The sequence below is a fragment of the Dermacentor silvarum genome, chromosome 7 (genome assembly GCF_013339745.2).
Source record: "Dermacentor silvarum isolate Dsil-2018 chromosome 7, BIME_Dsil_1.4, whole genome shotgun sequence".
Classification (NCBI taxonomy): Eukaryota; Metazoa; Arthropoda; class Arachnida; order Ixodida; family Ixodidae; genus Dermacentor; species Dermacentor silvarum.
In genome coordinates this window covers 33,705,221-33,723,169 of record NC_051160.1, presented here as the reverse complement: position 1 = coordinate 33,723,169, position 17,949 = coordinate 33,705,221, and the positions used below count along the sequence as shown (strand labels likewise).

Below are 17,949 nucleotides of genomic sequence, written 5' to 3'. Positions count from 1 at the left end.
CAATCAGACACGATACCAAAACCGACTTGGCAACACTTATGTGCTTAACCGCACAACACGAATGTATTGGGATGAAGCGTACTTTAAATATTGTGAGGCGAAAAGACTTTAGAAACCTGGCCACCATTGTGCAACACATCTTAGACACTTTCCTATTTTTCTTGCTGAAAAATCGAGTGCGCGTTAGCTTTCGACTTAGTTTAGGACGTTTAATGTCATGTCTTAGTTAGTTTCCCCTTTGAACACAAAGAAAGCGGTCGTGCGTTTGATTCCGGGGCGTGCTTGAATCGGGAAAATGTTGCCAAATGAATCAGCGCTGTGTTTCGGACTTTTTTCTGTTATCTTAATTAATCGACCCACTGGATAATTCGATCAATTTCGATCCTGTTAGGGTCGAATTAACGGAAGTCGACCTGTACATGAGGGCATGATTGTCATGCTGCTGAGGCAAAAGGTGAGGACACGAGTCACCTGACGGCGTCTAGCACCACATCCATTTGTACACAGGCAGCGGAAAAGTAACAGAATATTGGCAAGAGTGCAGCATCACACAGGACAGATTTTAGCATAAAAACAAGATAATATATGTTTCATAATAGCATATATGCTATTACAGGAAGGCCATGCACTAAACATATAACTATGCCTAAAGACAGCACACTACTGCGTTTTAATTTGGTGTGCAACGATTAGTGCTCAATTACACGCATGCATTTTTTGATAGATGGTGACAAGCGACAGTAGCGAGCAACAGGTTTGGCCGTTGCGCAGGGAAATCCGTTGCCATCGGTGGTTTTTAGCAACCAAGAAAATCTTGCTTGCTGCCTGGAAGTCCACACGGTGGCTCCCGCCAGTTATAATGATTGCCGAACAACATGTCAGCAACCAGGCCGCCCACTTTCAATCGAAATTTCGCTGCTTGCTCTCCACCGTGACGGCAAAAAATAAATGGTAAAATCAGCCATCGCTTAGTATCATCTCATGCCTGACGACAATGTATTTGCCACATTTTGCCCATATTATTGAGACTAGCTGTTTGCTTTAACGCTGTTAGGCCCACAACATCATCGGGAGCCATGAAATTGTTTCACTTTCCACCTGTGAGACAGCACCACATGATTTAATGCTGGTAATGTGGGACGCTTTTTTAGTGGCAATAACGGAATAATAAAACTAGATCTAGCACCCTCCGGTTTAAGAGTTGGTCTCATGTCACAACTGCATATTTTTTTATGGCCGTAGAATCACACTTAATCAGGTATCAGGTATCATTAGAAATTTGTCGCTACTTCTTCCGATGTTGCATCCATGTGGTTGCCGCACAGTGACGAAGCAGCATGACAGCATTCGCCCTTCACGTCACTTGTCGCCGTCACTTGAATACTGTCGCATGCCTGTGGGCTGCCTCTCAAAAAGCAGAATGCTGGTTTTGGCGTGTTACGGTCACTTGAAGGCAAATGGCAAGCAGGACTCACGGTATGTCGACCCAGCTTGTGCCTTGGGGTACCTGCGGCGAGATGCCGATGCGCGCGAGGAGCGTGTCCTGTGTCGTGAGCACCCAGACGACGTCGTCATAGCAGGTGACTTGTTGCACTTTGAACAGGCAGCTGACGCCGTAGAACGTCACGGGCTTCCCTTGAATCATCACATCAGGACACATGAACACGTCGCCTGAACTGGTCACATACCTGCACGACCGAAAAAAAAAAATTTTTTTTAATTGTCGAACAAACAATTCCAGTAGTACTTGCACCATAAAGGATAGTTCGGCCAGTTAGTGACCAATCATTTACAAAAGGGGCATATTCGAAAGGGCAGAAAAGGGGATGTGAGAGAAGGAGCCATAATATACACAATGCAACCACTGCCCTTGCAACTTGGCTCAAATTATAATTAAAGCCGTATAATTGCTACCACAACAAAGCACATCCCTCACCAGGCTGTCGCCTCGGTGACACTGACGCTGACCACATTCATGGCGACCTCGTCCCAGCCCATGGCGAGGGGCTCGTTGCTCAAGGGCGAGCGCGCTGCGTACAGCTTCTCCTTGTAGATGGCCCACAGCACACCGCCCGACGGGGACAGTGCCACCCGGTTCATGGGGCGCGACCCGCTTCGCCACGTGAACTCGCGTCCCATGAGCCGAGAGTAGTACACATTGTCTCGGCTGTCGACGCAGCAAAGGTACCCGTTGCACGCAGCTAACGACACCACGGGGCCTGGGCCTTTGACCTGAAGCAGAGTGAGTGGTGAGAGCAGAAAAGTTCAATTGCAGAGCTGAAAGGTCTTAAAGTGCACAGTAAGTTTTTGCATTTTGCCCAGGTCAGAATGCGGCTGCTGCAGTTCATATCGACCCCATGACCTCACGCCCAGCGGCACAACACTATAGCCACTGAGCTATCGTAGCAGGTTTGAGCAAAGATAGTGAAGATAAAAGTTTGGTTTAGCTGGAGTCAGCATAGACCTATTTGAACAAGATGTCAGTAATGTTTCTGTGTAGAGTCACAGTGCAGAACAGTGCAAGGTTTGCGGCACTCTCTCTGTGCGCGCCGTCCAGTCATCACCATTGACAGGCGCGCATTTCCGGTTTGATTGCGCTGTGCGATGATGTACCCCCTATACTGCGATACTTTTGTTTCTATTCTACTTCTCTTTTATTTGAAAATGAGAAAAGGTGACGGCGCAGTAATGATGACAGAGCAAACTGTACTAATAGAAACAAAAATATCTCAATATAGGGGAAGCATCATCGCGCAGCGCTGTCAAACCGGATGTCAATGGTGATGACTGGACGGCACGCACACACTATACCTTCAGTTATGCTTCGGCCACGCGCTCCGCTGTTCGCGTTTCTTTCCATTGCAATAATACCTCCATGTGCAAGCAGGGGCCTTGTTTTTCTTGCTACTAGCATCTTTGCCAGTACAGTCAAACCTCAGTGAAACGGAGCTGCATCCAACATGGTGATTCCGTTGGCATCCATTAATTTGACCTTGACAGGCCGACGAAACTGATCGAATTATCCGGTGGGTCGAATCAAACAAGATGCAGAAAAAAAGATGCCACAACACACCACTGATTAATTTGACAGCACTTGCCCTGTTATAACACGCCCCCGAATCAAACGCATGCCCACTTTCTATGTGTCCAAGTAGAAAACTAAAATAGAAATGACATTAAAGCTTCTAAAGAAAGTAGAACTCTAATGCAAGCCCGACTTTTGGCGAGAAAAATGGGCAACGGTCTAATACTTGTTGCACATAGAGGCATAGCAATAATAAGCATAGCATAGCAATAATAAGCACAAATAAAGCATAGTACTATACCAAATTTTACATTTGGTTTGATATACCTGAAACTTAATTATATTTGTGTTTGTTATATCGGGGTTTGGCTGTACTATACCATTCATGTTACGTGCAAGTCAGATGGCACCGAGAAATGACCATCTGACAAGTGTTTTCATGAGAAAACTTGAAACAAGACACAATATGCTGCGACAAAGCTGGCTCTAACAGAAGATCTTTGTTTTGACATCAAACTTCTGATATTATATACATGTACCACATAAAGGATGAAGAGGGCGCAAAACCCGACTCAGCTCCTACTGCCTATGAATAGAAAGCCCATAAGATTACAGGCAAAATTTTGATGCTAGCAGCAATGATGTCTACACATCACCTCACAGCATGTTTCAAGATAGTATTTGCAGCGAGCAAGTTATGAAACTTACCTGGGCCCAGTGAAAGTCGTAGCGGGGAAAGCGTGGCTCCACAATACCATGAAACACGACATCGGGCACAGATGACTCCACTGACTCAGACGAATCGCTCGCAGTCTTTGTTCTTGCTGTAAATGTCCTCGATAGACAGTTCTGGCTCTGAATCTGGACTGTCCTCGGGATCCGGATTGCTGTTGGCACCGTCTTCTGCACTGACATCGGCGCTGGCTTCGAGACCAGTTTCTGCAGCTCCACTCGACACCGAAGCTGGGGACGGAGACAGATTGAGGGCGTCACTAGGCGCCAACGTACTGCTGCTGCCTACGGGAATGTCCAGTGGCTGGCTAGCGTCCGATTCGTCGTGGCGCTGGCGCTGCTTCAGCTGGCCGTAACGACTGAGAATGTGAGAGACGAGCTCGTTCTCCGAGGCGCTGTACGGTGGCGGGCACTCGGACTTTTTGTTTTCCTTGTTCAACATGCTCTGGCCTAAGGGTGAAGTGCCGCTGGGGCTGGCAAAGACCTCGTCGTACGTGGGGACAGGAGACGGACGTTCATCTGATGATGTCGGCAAGACCAGTGTAGGCGTACTTTGTGCTGCACTCGTAGATGAACCTGCAACAGAAAGAGTGAGACCACAAGTGAGTGATGAAGTCGATAAGTGATGACCTATTGTTGTGTATGCACAGGTTGGCAATGCAGTGTGCCATTGCAGGAGGCTCCAAATTAATAATAACTATCAAGGGTTCTCTATATTAAGAGGACTTGCTGAGCGGCTGGTTGGTGCATACTTGATATAGTAAGTGGAAACAGAAACACACCACCACATTTTGAATATGTCATGGTGTATCACCAAGACTTAGCCAAGACTTTTGCTTTTCACATTTTTATTAGCACACATTTTATTAACTTCTATGGCACGCCGCGCAATAGGAGTGAATGCACTAATCTTTCGCACCGCCGCGTGTAGCCGCCCAGCATGGCACGGCTAGCGTGCGCTGAATAGCGTGCAAGAGAGAGGTCAGTGGAGACGTGCGATAGTGAACTGCTACGTGCACAGGCGCGCAGCTACGCATGGCGGTGAGTGAGCCTCTTCTATTATCAGTTCCCGACAGTCCCGAACTGCTTGGGACTGCTGTCCGGCATTCGATTTTCTCGAACTCCTTCGGAAGCTCCGCCCACCAGTCCGAGAGCAGCCAGAATCGCGTTCGTTTTTCATGGACCGGAAGTCGTTGACTGTCCGCGGACTCTTGGAGCTGTCAGCAGATTTTTACTCGCACAATTGCAAGCAGCTAGCAGACGACGGCTGTCTTGAAAAGATGCGTGCGGTGTTTGACGCCATGTTCTGAAAGATGCCGTGTGCTTCTGCGTAGGTTACGCATTTCAGGTGGCAAAAACTGTGCACTCAGCTATCGCATCTTTTACAATGGTGCTTTGTGTGCCATCATGCGAGTTTTTCACAAGCGGTCTAATTGCTGCAGCTTTAGTCTTCGTGTTCTTTAAGAGAGAAGCACAGCGATCAAGTGCACATGCTTGCCTTTCTTGATGTGCTTCACGAAATATGCTATGCTCAGTGCTGTATGCATAGTAAACAGGTAGATTTCGCTTTTCAGTTTAGTGAAACTGGTGTGCGAGGAAGCATATGGTGTGCGGGGAAGCGAAAGAGAGGGGGGGGGGGGGGGGGGGTTTGTACTCTGGTAGCAACTGTGTAGTTGGCGCGGCGGTGCGCGCCGTATCTTGACAGCGGTCTGCAGATGCGACAAATTCGGGGCTGGCCGACTCGCGGTCAGCTTGCCGCCGCTTGCGTTGCCGCTCCATCCTTCTCGCACGGCGCTCGGGACTTGATCACGAGAAGAACCCGGCACCTCGATAGCGCGCACAGAACACGTAGCAATTACATCAACCAGCACGCTTCGCGTGGCCATAACATCGAATCTGATTTTGACGGCAGTTTTCCCGGGGGGGAATGTACATAAGTCGCACCGTTCTACAAGACGCACCAATGAAACATTCAGAAAAATACCGTGTCTTATACACCGGAAAGTACGGTACTTCGTTATATCCCGTTTCGTTACAACGAGGTTCGAGTGTAGTCGCTTTCGAATCGAATATTGAATAGAATATTGACACGTGTACTTATTTATCCTTTCCTCTGGGACTGTATTTCACTCACTAACAAAGTTATCGCTCAGCGCAAGATGCGCCTGCACGATTGGAACTTACTCGAATGTTATCGCATGGTTCTATCCATTGTCTGCTGTCACTGAAGCATGTGTAATCTGATTGCATGCGCGACGCGAATTGTGTAGTAGTTTCTGGAAGACACGGGGGCACCAGCGATTACTCTGGAACCTTTGATGACTCAGGTATAAAAGCCAACGCGCTTGACTGGCAGATCAAATTTCCGACGATCACCGAATGTGTTTGATGCTATCGTTCTGCTTTGAGTACAGCCTGTTTTACTGGGCACAGGTTTGCCCAATAAAGAGTTACTTTTTCCATTCACAGTTTTGCTACTCTGTTCCTTGCAGTCACTACTATGTGACAATATCAAATATCAAAAAATTTCACCCAAAGGTTAATGCTTACAAATTTTAAGAAAGAAAACACAGTACTGCATAAGTTTGTGAGCATACTCACATAACAAGAATGTTGCAAGCTATGCATAACTTGGACACCTTGGAATCGAGGTGTACAGTATGGCGTATTTTTATTAAAGAAGCTCTGAAACAATTTTCCAACTAATCATCGAATAGCCTCCCTATTAATGATGGACGTTATCTCACGAATATCATGCCGCAGACATTTTTCATATCCAACTATAAGTGAGGTTATCACACCAATACCTGGCTTGCCTCTCTCTTTTTCTCTCCGCTAACCCACTGGAAGCTACACAGGAAAAAGCCAAGAGGGCGAATCCCCAGCCAAAAGTTGAGTGATGCGGCGGCGATAGGGCTCGTCGCGGCACGTCGTGGCTGCCGTGGTAGACTACGCTACACAGCACACCGCTGCCTCCTTGGAGGCCATACGCAAAAAAAAAAAAAAACAATTTAATTAAATTAGGCGTTTTTCATGCCAAAACCATAATCTGATTATGAGGCACGCCGTAGTGGGAGACTCCAGAATAATTTCGACCACCTGGGGTTCTTTAACGTACACCTAAATCTAAGTACACAGGAGTTTTCGCATTTCGCCCCCACTGAAATTCGGCCACCATGGCGGGATTTGATCCTGCGACCTCGTGCCCAGCAGCCCAACACCATAGCCATTAAGCAACAATGGCGGGTAGGCCACGTGCAGATATGATGCAGCTACATGCAGTGCAAAGATGAAATAATTTTCATGTCTTGTTGAGATCGCAGAAATAAGTATTTTTCATTTATTTAACTTCTGTATTCTGTATTACTGAGAATGCTCTCGTGATCACAGAATCAGCCAATAGCGTTGGTGGGTCCAGGTGCTTTCGATGGCACTACGTGACGCATTATGGAAACGAGAGCAAGCTATTTTTTGCTGTTTTTGGCAGAGGTTGTAAATTGGCTGCTGCATGTAGTGCAGTAATATTTGGCTCACATGTTCACAGCAGCCTCTACGACAGATTAGGCAAACATTTTCTTGCTATGTTCAAAAAAGTGTTTCAGGGCCCCTTTAAAGGGAATACCGAATTAGCATTCAGCACTGATAACAATTTAGATCATATATGAAGGTCTGGAAAAGTTTTGTACTAATAAAATAGAATGTATGTTGAATACAATCAAGTGTGATTTTCCCTTTGAAGCTCAAGAAATAGTTAGGTCCTGAAAACCAACGAGGTTTTCAGTTGGGTAGTGGACCATACTGTATTTCAAGGCAATCATTTATTTGCTTAGAAAGTGTTGCTTTCTAGTTTTCCTCCAGAAAGCAGGAAGGTTTTCCCAAGTTTACAGCAGGTAGATTGTGCGGGTTGTCGTCTGATCATTAAGGCCAATCTGCGCCACAGCCGAACCGCAAATCACGTGACTCAACACGTGCTAGGCACAAGCGCTTGTCCTGGAAGTTTTACACCTCAGCATGCAAACTGGGACATGAAAGGGACACTTGCAAACTAAGCTGTTGCCTGTGGCAATAAATCAAGATTTTGTTTTGCTAGCCTTCTGATAATGAAAATTTTAGTTTGACTGCAAACATTCAAAACTGTATCTATCAGCCTTTAGAGCAGCTAGAGCTGTAATTTTTGTTGTAGCATGTAGCTGAATCTGAAGAGCACCCAATGGTAGGAGTGAATATTTTGGTCTCTGAAAATGTTTATAAAATTTCACTTTAAACAGGAGCATGGAGTGGAAATGTTTGCAACAAAATATTCAAACTGATATAGAGTAACTAAAAATTGTCAGAAAAGTACTCCTGCCATTGTGTGCTTTATGCTTTGTAGAACCTAGGCATGTGCCAATAGTAACCCTCTAAGAAGTTCTTTTTTTGTGTCATTGCACTTACAAACAACAGTTAATCAATTTAAATTATCTCCAGAAATAATTGACCTATAGGAAACATAACTCAATTTTTCAAATCATCATGAAGAACTCAACGAGATTAAGTTTCATTAAATCAGCAGACTTTTTCTTTTAATTGGTCCAGAGCAGTGTGTGCATCTGTTAAAACCTGTAAAACATAGGAATCCTACCAGGACTGGTCTGTTTATTAGGAGCAAGGCTTTGCTATATGCAAATTATAGTAAAGCCTTGCTATATTAAGGTACCGTTAAGTATAATAGTGCTCTACCCTACAACTCCCACTTCACTTACCAGGTTTCGACTTGCGCTTCCTGGCAGTAAAAACTATGTCATCTTCGCCCTCCGATTCGTTGGGAAAATGCATCGACTCGAAGCTCCTCGACCGATGCGCGTACGATAGTGCTTCACCAGGTGGCGTGGCTGCCGTTTCGACGGATGCTTGTTCACTGTCCAGTGCCGTTTCGGTCACGCGACTGTTGCCGCTGGCAGTGCTCCCCCGACGAGCCGTGCCGCCGGGAGAACTGCCACCACTGTCGCTTCCGTGCGGCCTGGGTGCCTTTTGGCGGAACCAGTCCAGCACCGCGCTTCCGTTTTTGTTCTTGAAGATCTGCAGCACCTGAGGGTCGGGCAGCCTGGTATCCCGGAGGAGCGCCGTGATCTCGGCCAGCGGCGTGACGATGGTGTTCTTAATGGCCGTCATGTCAGGAAGCAGCGTCTCATTGTCTGGAACGAAAGGACACGTCTGTTGTAAGGAGTCTGCAGGACAAAATGAACTCCTTCTGGTGCTGTGCACACAGCTGCGTTTGCCGAGATAGTGTGTCAAAAGCAATAGTGCTGATGAAAACAATAATACTTAAAATGTGTCACATACATGTATAAGACACTTCTGACTGGACCTGTGCTGCAAGTTTGAATAATATGCTGTAAAGGGCTCTAGTAAATGCTCATGGTGTCAGTATGTCGTCACGCAGTGGATTCACCTCTTTCATTGTTTTTCACAATGTTTTACATCAGGCATATGTTTCAAGTGGCCTGGATAGGTGCTTTTCAAGTATATGCTAGACGTGAAGTAGTAGATGTTCTCATATCCAACATTCCCGTAGAGAGCTGTTGCACGGAGTGCAGATTTTGTAAACTTGACAAAGCACATTGAATTGAAAATTCTTAATCCGTTATGCAGCTGCACGCTTTTCATGATTGTAAAGATGCAGGAAATGAGATGAAAATTAATATCCGACTTCCCGAGGCACTTTCGATCGTGATCGAGCCCAATCAAGACTGAATTCCCCGACTGAGATTGGCTTTCTCCTGCAGATTGCAAAAAGGAGCCAATTGCAGTCAAGATATTAGATCATTGATCGGGTTTGACCGTGATTGAAGGTGCGCCAGTGCGACTGGGGTATACACTTTTTGGATAGACAGAATTATTTGGCACCTAAAAGGTTAAAGTTCCAAGTAAGAAACAAAACATGAAAACGGCATTTGCTGTGGCGAGGTATGGTGGTGCCATCTAGTATGCGCTCAGCGAATGACAGCTCTTGCCTGCAAGATTTCGCTGCACAATTTAATGTCAGCTCCCTGCCTTATTCTTCTGCTGATTAGACATATGACACACAAAAGGCCTCAGACAAGATGACAAGAACCAGTAAAAACACCAAGTATGACTTGCTGTTGCAAGTAAAATGCACAATGGGACAAGACAGGACAAGGATGTCGGGTGCGCAACTTCATTCTACTTGTTTTGTGTTCCATGTTTAATTTCACGATTGCCTTCGGTCCCCAATCAACCACCCTTGTTCTTTTTTTGTTTTGTTTTTTAATCTGCTAAAAAGGCAAGAGTGTACATCTGCACCGCACACATGTAGTTTTTATTACTATGTAGTAGGCCTGCACAAACTCCGTTAAGATGAATTCTCTGCCAGCTGAAAAGTTTGGAGGACCTCTACTTGGGTGCCCATCGCTTTTGTGCAAGTGATAACAGCTGAATTTGTGGAAATATGAACAGACTTCCAGGCTCCTTCCTGTTAGTATTCTTAAAGGGGGTGAGCAGCGTACATTTCTGGCTTTTATTTGAGACCTGCACTTCTCAACACCATGTTGCCACTGCTAGTCTTGACCAACAGATATTCCTTTTGAGGACATTTAATGTAACACATTTTGAATTTGTCATTGAGAGAAACCCTGAACTGAACTGCTGCTTGTGCAACTTCTGTGAAATATTAAATTTTATTTTTTTACTTGAGCCCTTGAGTTTATCTATCTTGTTCAATGAACTTAACACTCTGTGGTGCATTTTTATACCCCACAATGTAACAGCTCGAAAAGGGCTCACAGTAATGTGAAATAACAGCAACAACATTGGTACTATATACTACTAGGACTACTGCTAATGATAGTAATAATAATAAATGAAATAAAAAAAGAAAGATATTTCTGCACAAGAAGATAGGAAGTACCTTCCGGATGGTCCCATATGTCCTCCGGGTGGCCAGCAAGCCTGACAATGTGGCGCTTTGCCTGCAAAACAAAGATCTCTTCTTCGCAGATCGCTATGTCGGTGATATTTACAAAACCGGGGCACACAACCACGAAGGACCTCACAGCGGGGTCCACCACAAAAAATGTCTCTGAGCTCCACGTCAGCAGCAGTCGCTTCCGGTACGGCTTCAGCAGTCCAAATTGAGAGTCGGGAAGCTTCTCCAGGTAGGACTCCTAAGTGGTAGAAGACAAGGTAGTGCATGACATCGAAACAACATTCTTGGTGGTAAGTTTGAATTACAAAAAATACACAATTTTCTTACTTGACTAAGCATGTAATATCATTATCCAATTACTGAAACCTACCACTGTGCTGAGAGCTGATATAATTTGCTTCAAATTGTTTGGCAAGGAATAGCAGGGTGGATTTATATACAAAAAAAAAACTTTTTTTAACGCATAAACCAGGATGGAGCACACTGTCTTCATAATCTAGAATACTTCGGTGTCTTCTCGACCACCTTGCATGTGCTCTCCTTCAACACTAATCGTTATGCGACCATATCTATGAATCATGACCTCAATGTCTCAACCGCGCATGCTGCTAGTTTCTATACATGCATAGAGTCGAACTCGATATAATGAACACAGATATAACGTATTATTGGATATAATGAAGTAAATCTAAAATGCTTCTTGCCAATATTGGCATGCAACGCATCGCATAAACAGATTAAGCGGGACGTGCCTGAACGGGAACTGTCGAAGATATGCATAGCATTATATGGTGGTCGGCGTGATGCATAATGCATATGGTCTGCAATGTAAACATGTGCATCTCTCTGCTCATATTCCCTCAAGCAAATATAAATAAATAACAAATACATCAGCATCACACCCCCACATGATTACCACGCATAACACATTCCGCACCACGCCTACCGCCATATAATGCTACGCTTATCTTGAACAGTTCCCATTCAGGGAGGTTCCGCTTAACTTTCTTTAAACATGTCGAAACATTAGTAAATCGTAGAGAGCCCAAATTCATAGACTTTACGAAAAATTTGGGGTAGTTGAAAGATGTGCACGATGGAGACAAGTTTAAAGGCTTTTCAGTCATTATCATTGTAAACAACGGTCAAAACCCGAGTCTTACTTTTGGTAGGCTCAGCATCTGCGGCCGAAAGTACTCCTGCTTCAGAGAGTCTCGAAGCAACAGCGTCTCTAAGACAACGCCATCTGGTGTGCCTTTCCATAGCCGCATTCCAGGACGACACGCCCAGACAGTCACCTGCCGTTCACCGTATGACTGTGGGGGTGCAAAGCATGCTCCGAAGTTGCTATTGCTGCAAAGAAAAAAAAAATTGTGTTCAGCAATTCCTCCGCAACTTTCTTTTCAAATTTACTAACACTTTCAGAGTGATAGTGATCGACGCGTATGTTCCCTCCCTCTTTTGCATGCTTCCTTGTTTGGCTATTTTGAGTGCACTGTCACCAAAATGGCAATGAGAGCTGCTAAGGACTATCTGCAAAGCTGTGTCATGTGGTTACAGTTTATCTGCACTTATTTTTTCCGTCCCCATCTACATTATTATTCTTTGTCCCTTTTCCTCCTTTCCCCACACAGAGTAGCCAGGCAAGAGCATACTAGCTCAGGCCAACCACTCAGCCTTTCCTTTAGTACCGTATTTACTCGATTCTCACGCTCCCTTTGATTGCAAAAGCACACCAAATTTTCCCGGCCAGAAATGAAAAATGCAATGTCCTCAAATGTAAAATGCATCCAAGTTTTCATACTTATTCCATTCAATTGTATGGTCTAACGTCCTAAAACTGCCCAGTGGGCTATGAGGAATGTTGTAGTGGAGGACTATGGATTAATTATGACCACTGGGGTTTTCTTTAACGTGTGCCCAAACACCATGGTACAAAAGTGTTTTTGCAGTTCGCTCCAATTGAAATTCAGTTGCCGTGGCTGGGATATTGAACCCACGACCTTGTGCTTGTTTCAAATGCAATGCTCTTGATGGTCGGCTCACCAGTTCTTCATGGTAATAGAAAGACAAAGACCTGTAACAATTTCTTCTCACTTTGAAAAAGAAAACTTAGTGTGTTCAAACTACAGTAGACTGGGCATTGCTCATCGTCACTTTCGCAGGCCTCTTATCGCTATCGCTCACAATCAACCGGTTAGAGCATCTCATTTTCGGTGTCGCCAGTGGCATTTAAGGTACTGTATTTTGAATGCCTTGCATACCATGGCAGCCTAATATAGTGCCTAGAATGTACTACAGCCTAACTGAACCTGACGAAGCGGGCACAAAGCTACTGAAGCTTCTACGGCAAGCAGGGACATGCAAAGTGTACTGCAGTACAGTAATTTTTAATGTGAATGACTACAGATTGTCACTATTGTAGTCTTTGTTTCATGCTCGAAACTAATGTGGGTGCAATTGTTCATTTTGTTTTTTTTTGTTTTTTTTCTGGAACACCAAGTTCACATCAGAATCGAGTAAATACGGTACAATCTCTCTCTCTCATTTGGCCACCGTTCCAAACAATGAGAGTCTCGGCTGGAGACAATGTTTCAACAAGGGACTTGTCTTGTCAGCTCAAAACGGTGGCTCCAGTCCGAGGCATCCCCTGTTCAGCCGCTGCCGATCACTTCGAGTCTCCAATCTTCCCGTGAACATCTGTCTCGTTTGAATTTCACCATGAAATGTGACGTGTCTTCATTTTCCAAGTGTGCTTAGGAAAACGATAGTCAATCGTCAATTAGCAAGAGCATCAAGATTCCTTACGACTTTCTCTCGTGATTACCGAGCTGGACCACTTTGGTGCTCTCCTTTGTGCAGTGGCAGATGACCGTTCTTTTCGTTGTTGAGATTAGGAGACTCTGAGGCACGTAGTCGAGCTGGATCACAGGGTGCTCTTCCTTGTGCACCTCTTTGCTCCTACACAAATGCTGGCGAGGAAAATAAATAAGAGACCTTCGCTGTAAGACACTGCAACGGCTTTGCCAGGATGCACACCTGCTAGGCACAAGGCAAATAATTTCTCCCATACTGATTGTTGTATCAATAGGAGAACCAGGTGCGCATGACTTCTCCTGCTAAACCGCCTGGCTGAGCTCCACTCAAATTTTGCACAGAGGTACGTACCATTTTTGCATGAAGTTAAGTTTAGTACTACGCTTGTGGTCATTACTTACAAGTTTCATTAAAAAGGGGTCCTGAACCCCCCCTCGGGCTTGGTGAAAAAACGCAGTCCACGTCTCAGCAAAATTTTGCAGTTGTCTCAGCCAAGTTTTCTGGTCGTTCGCGGCGCGCGGAGCTCTCAAGCGGAGCACGAATTCACCATTTTCTCAAGCGCTCTCTTTTCAACAGAAGCCTTCTCCTCACTCTTTACGGGCTGCTTTATTTCGTAATATAGCAGATTCCCATAAGCGGCTGCTATTGGAAAATAGCTGACATCAATCAAGAAGGGTGTTTGGATCCGTGCGCTTCTTCCTGTTACTGTGTATATTAAACAGGCTCAAGTAAGTGATAATCTGCTTTTGAATTTCGATAATAATTACAGTGGAACCATGATTATACAACTTACAGGAGACCATGCAAAACCGTCGTATAATCCGGGCGTTGTATAACCGAAAAACTAAGAATATAGGCAGTGATGCTCAGTCTTGCCCAAAAAACGGGTACAGACCACCTGAATAAGCCCGCGGCATGAACCTGCACTGCACCAAGGAAGGTAGATTAAATTATTAAATAATTACAATATTTATTGATTGTAATGCGCATATTTTAATGTGCACAGCTGGATTCACACGACACGACGCCATCGTGGACAAATCAGTCACGTGACATCTGACGCAAATCGGATCACTTCGCAGGCGCAGCCAGGATTCACGCATTAGAGGATGACAGTGCGGCCAGAGCAGCACTTGCATGGGCAACGGCGATTTGGCTGTCAGCCGTATCACGAACCGCTTCGCGTGAACCGAGGGAGCGCCGCGGGAACGGGTGACGTACGAGTTCACCAGCGCCGCGTGCATTATTCGTTATACGCAAAATGCCGACTTGTAAAAAGGAGGGGAATGGACGATCATGATGAAGGCAAGAAGGGATCTTCAACACGCAGTGGTGGGGAGAGGGTAGGATTCCCTAGGAGATAACGAAACTAAATGGCGGAGAACTTTGCTGCCGGATTTCTCGGTACCAACGTTTTCAATCAAGAAGACAAATAATTACCCAATAGAGTTACGCTTCTTCTCATCGGTTCATGGAAAACACGATCTTTCGGCACCAACATTTAGTACACCACCAAACTGCTACCGCATGATACGTTTTCTGGCAGCTAGATCCCACGTAAACAAGAAAAGGCATGCAGAATTGACAACAGTACCCACTCGCCGCAGCCGCTTCCCTGCAATACTCGACCGCCCGTCTTATGGGAAAATGCCGGCGCACACCCAGTTTCCTATTGTGGTACAGTCAAACCTCGATATAACGAAGTTATACTTGCATCGAAAAACTTCTTTATATCGAGAATTTCGTTATATTGAGGTTTCGTTAATTCAATAGCACTAAGATGGGGAAATAAAAATAGTTTGTTACACTGCGAATTTCGCTAAATCGAGGTTCATTATATCGAAGTTTTACTGTACGAGCAAATATCCTCTCGGGTTGTCACACGTGGGATTCATAGTTATCACCGCCTACCATAGGGCAATAAGCATCTTCCAATTATCTGTCACACAGCACACGGAGCATAGTGCAATTGGAAGCGCGCTGCACATAACTCAAACGCGCAGCTCATTTCCTACTGCAGGTGACGCCAAGTGAGCGTCACGTTTCGCCCCGGTGGCATAGCAGACATTGTATTCCGGTGTCGCTGACCAGCTTCATTTTGTTTCAGCTTCCCGTCATCATCTTAAAACACTACGGTACAGAAAAACGACAACATGCATCTTCATTTGCACGGGCCCTACCAGTTTCACACACGTTGGCGTCTCATGCCGCAATGATTTCAGCCGAGAGGGCACGTCAAAACTTCCCGCTCGAAGAAGTTGCTGACCCAAGCTGAATTCGAGGAGCGTAAACATAAGCTTGCCGAATCAGCAAAACAATGCACGTCTCAGGTCTCACCGGCTCGCGGGTGTCAGCATCTCGTGCTGCAACAATTCGCGCAATGCTTCGCTTTACATAGATGTCAACTACAGTTCAGTCTGTCAAATTTTTTAGTGACCATCGGGTCGTACGTTTTCCCGGATAGTACGCTTTTTCGCACGTTTCTTTCTCAAAATCTTATGAGCAAGGCTCTACTGTCTGCGTTTCTTCATTCAGCAGCACAGCACCCCATTGCTCTAGACAGAAATGACAAACGCTGCACTTCCTTAACGACATCACTTGGGGCACTTTCTTACAATTTTCTCCATTCAAGCAGGCAACATGCCAATCTACATGGTCTCTCTCTGGACAGCTCCAAACACACTTACCTGCTCATAGTCTATTTCTGTACATGTGACGCATCCTCTCGCATCGCCGCTGTAAAACTTCATGGCGTTTGGACTCCAGCAGACACACGTGACGGGTGCGCGGTGAACGTCTTGGATTATGTACTTCTCCATCTGAAATCAACCAGAACAACCCTTCAGCTAGAGCTAAGCGGCACTCATTTAAGCCATTATTATCAATGCCAGCAACCTATTTTAAAGCCCATCTACCAATTGCATTTCAGACAGCATAAGAACTCTAGCTACAAATAGTGTAGATACAGCAACCTCCAAGCAAAATTTTATGCATGAAATAAGAGTAGATATGTCCCAAAAAACAAGCACAAGTAGATGTTTTTTTTTATACCAATATGCATGAAACACGAGTAGATATGTCATGTAAAGCTAGCAAGAGTAGATATTTTTATACCAAAATTTAAAAAATGCTACCATTACTACTTGCTGCAAATGTTGCTACATAGAGAACCAGTTACCTTCGAGATTTGCCAGTGCCTACAGCACACTGAAAACCTCGAAGGTGACGAACTCGGATTTGTGTCATATCTGCTAACCGCTGGGTGCACACGCCTACTTAGTTGGTATTGAAAGGCCATAACCAAAAAATTAGACCATTATTGGCCTTGCAGCTTTGTCGAGATTGCTTCAATAGTATATACTGTTCATTTATAATTAAGTTAGCCAAAGTAAAATTTCACCGCAGTTGACCTTTGAGCTGACAAAGAACAATATGCCTGTCAGAGAGAACATAAATCATCCACAGATGCATATAAACAGACGCATACACACAGATGCATATATAACAAAAAAATTACGCGATCCCACACACTGCAGGAAACGGTGTAAACGAAGCTTTCTGTGGTGTTCGGGTCAATTGACAATGATGATGGTGGTGAACGTTTAAGTTATTGAATTAAATTAAATTATGGGGTTTTACGTGTCAAAACCACGATCTGATTGTGAGGCACGCCGTAGTGGGGGACTCCGGAAAATTTGGACCACCTGGGGTTCTTTAACGTGCACCTAAATCTACGTACACGGGTGTTTTCGCATTTCGCCCCTATCGAAATGCGGCCGCCGTGGCCAGCATTCGATCCCGCGACCTCGTGCTTAGCAGCCCAACACCATAGTTAAGTTATTGAGCACTTGGCACAATACGAGTGGTGAAGTAATGTTCCCCTTGCTTGCACCATTTGTGTTTGTCCACAAAGTACACAGAACACACAGCAAAATATGCATGCGTGAGATGCTGTAGTGGGCCATTGTTCATAGACTGGTGAGAAAGCACTATCATTGCCTCACAGAGTGCAACGCATCGTGGCAGAAGTGTTAACCTTTAATTAAGCCTTATGTACCAAAACCACAATCTGATTATCAGGCACACTGTAGCAGGGGACTCCTGATTCATTTTGACCACCTGGGGTTCTTTAACATCCACCTAAATCTAAGTACATGAGCTTTTTTGCATTTCGCTTCCGTTGAGATGCACCCCCTGTAGTCGGGATCGAACCCACAACCTGGAGCAATGTCATAGCCACTAAGATACTGGGTCGGGTACAGAAGTACTCATTTGATCGGTGGTCGCTTGTGTAATGTCGTCTTGACGCTGCGGTGCTTTAATGCGGCTTTGCGTCAGTTCACGTCTTTGCATCAGCTCACGGCAGGACAAATATGCACCATGTTTATTCCTCATAAATAGCAGGAACATGGCCTACAGTACCTACAGTACTTTGAATTTACATTTATCC

At 45.0% G+C, this 17,949-nt stretch overlaps 1 protein-coding gene across 1 annotated transcript in view; it reads right to left on the bottom strand.

Moving 5' to 3' along the window:
* Window positions 1-17,949, bottom strand: part of LOC119457891 (tectonin beta-propeller repeat-containing protein 2-like) — a 46,003-nt gene that overhangs the window by 22,618 nt on the left and 5,436 nt on the right. The window contains 9 exon segments of the mRNA XM_037719655.2: window positions 1,476-1,688; window positions 1,937-2,232; window positions 3,734-3,836; window positions 3,838-4,333; window positions 8,500-8,931; window positions 10,665-10,920; window positions 11,846-12,035; window positions 13,491-13,654; window positions 16,187-16,318. Coding sequence (XP_037575583.1) covers window positions 1,476-1,688; window positions 1,937-2,232; window positions 3,734-3,836; window positions 3,838-4,333; window positions 8,500-8,931; window positions 10,665-10,920; window positions 11,846-12,035; window positions 13,491-13,654; window positions 16,187-16,318 — 2,282 coding nt within the window.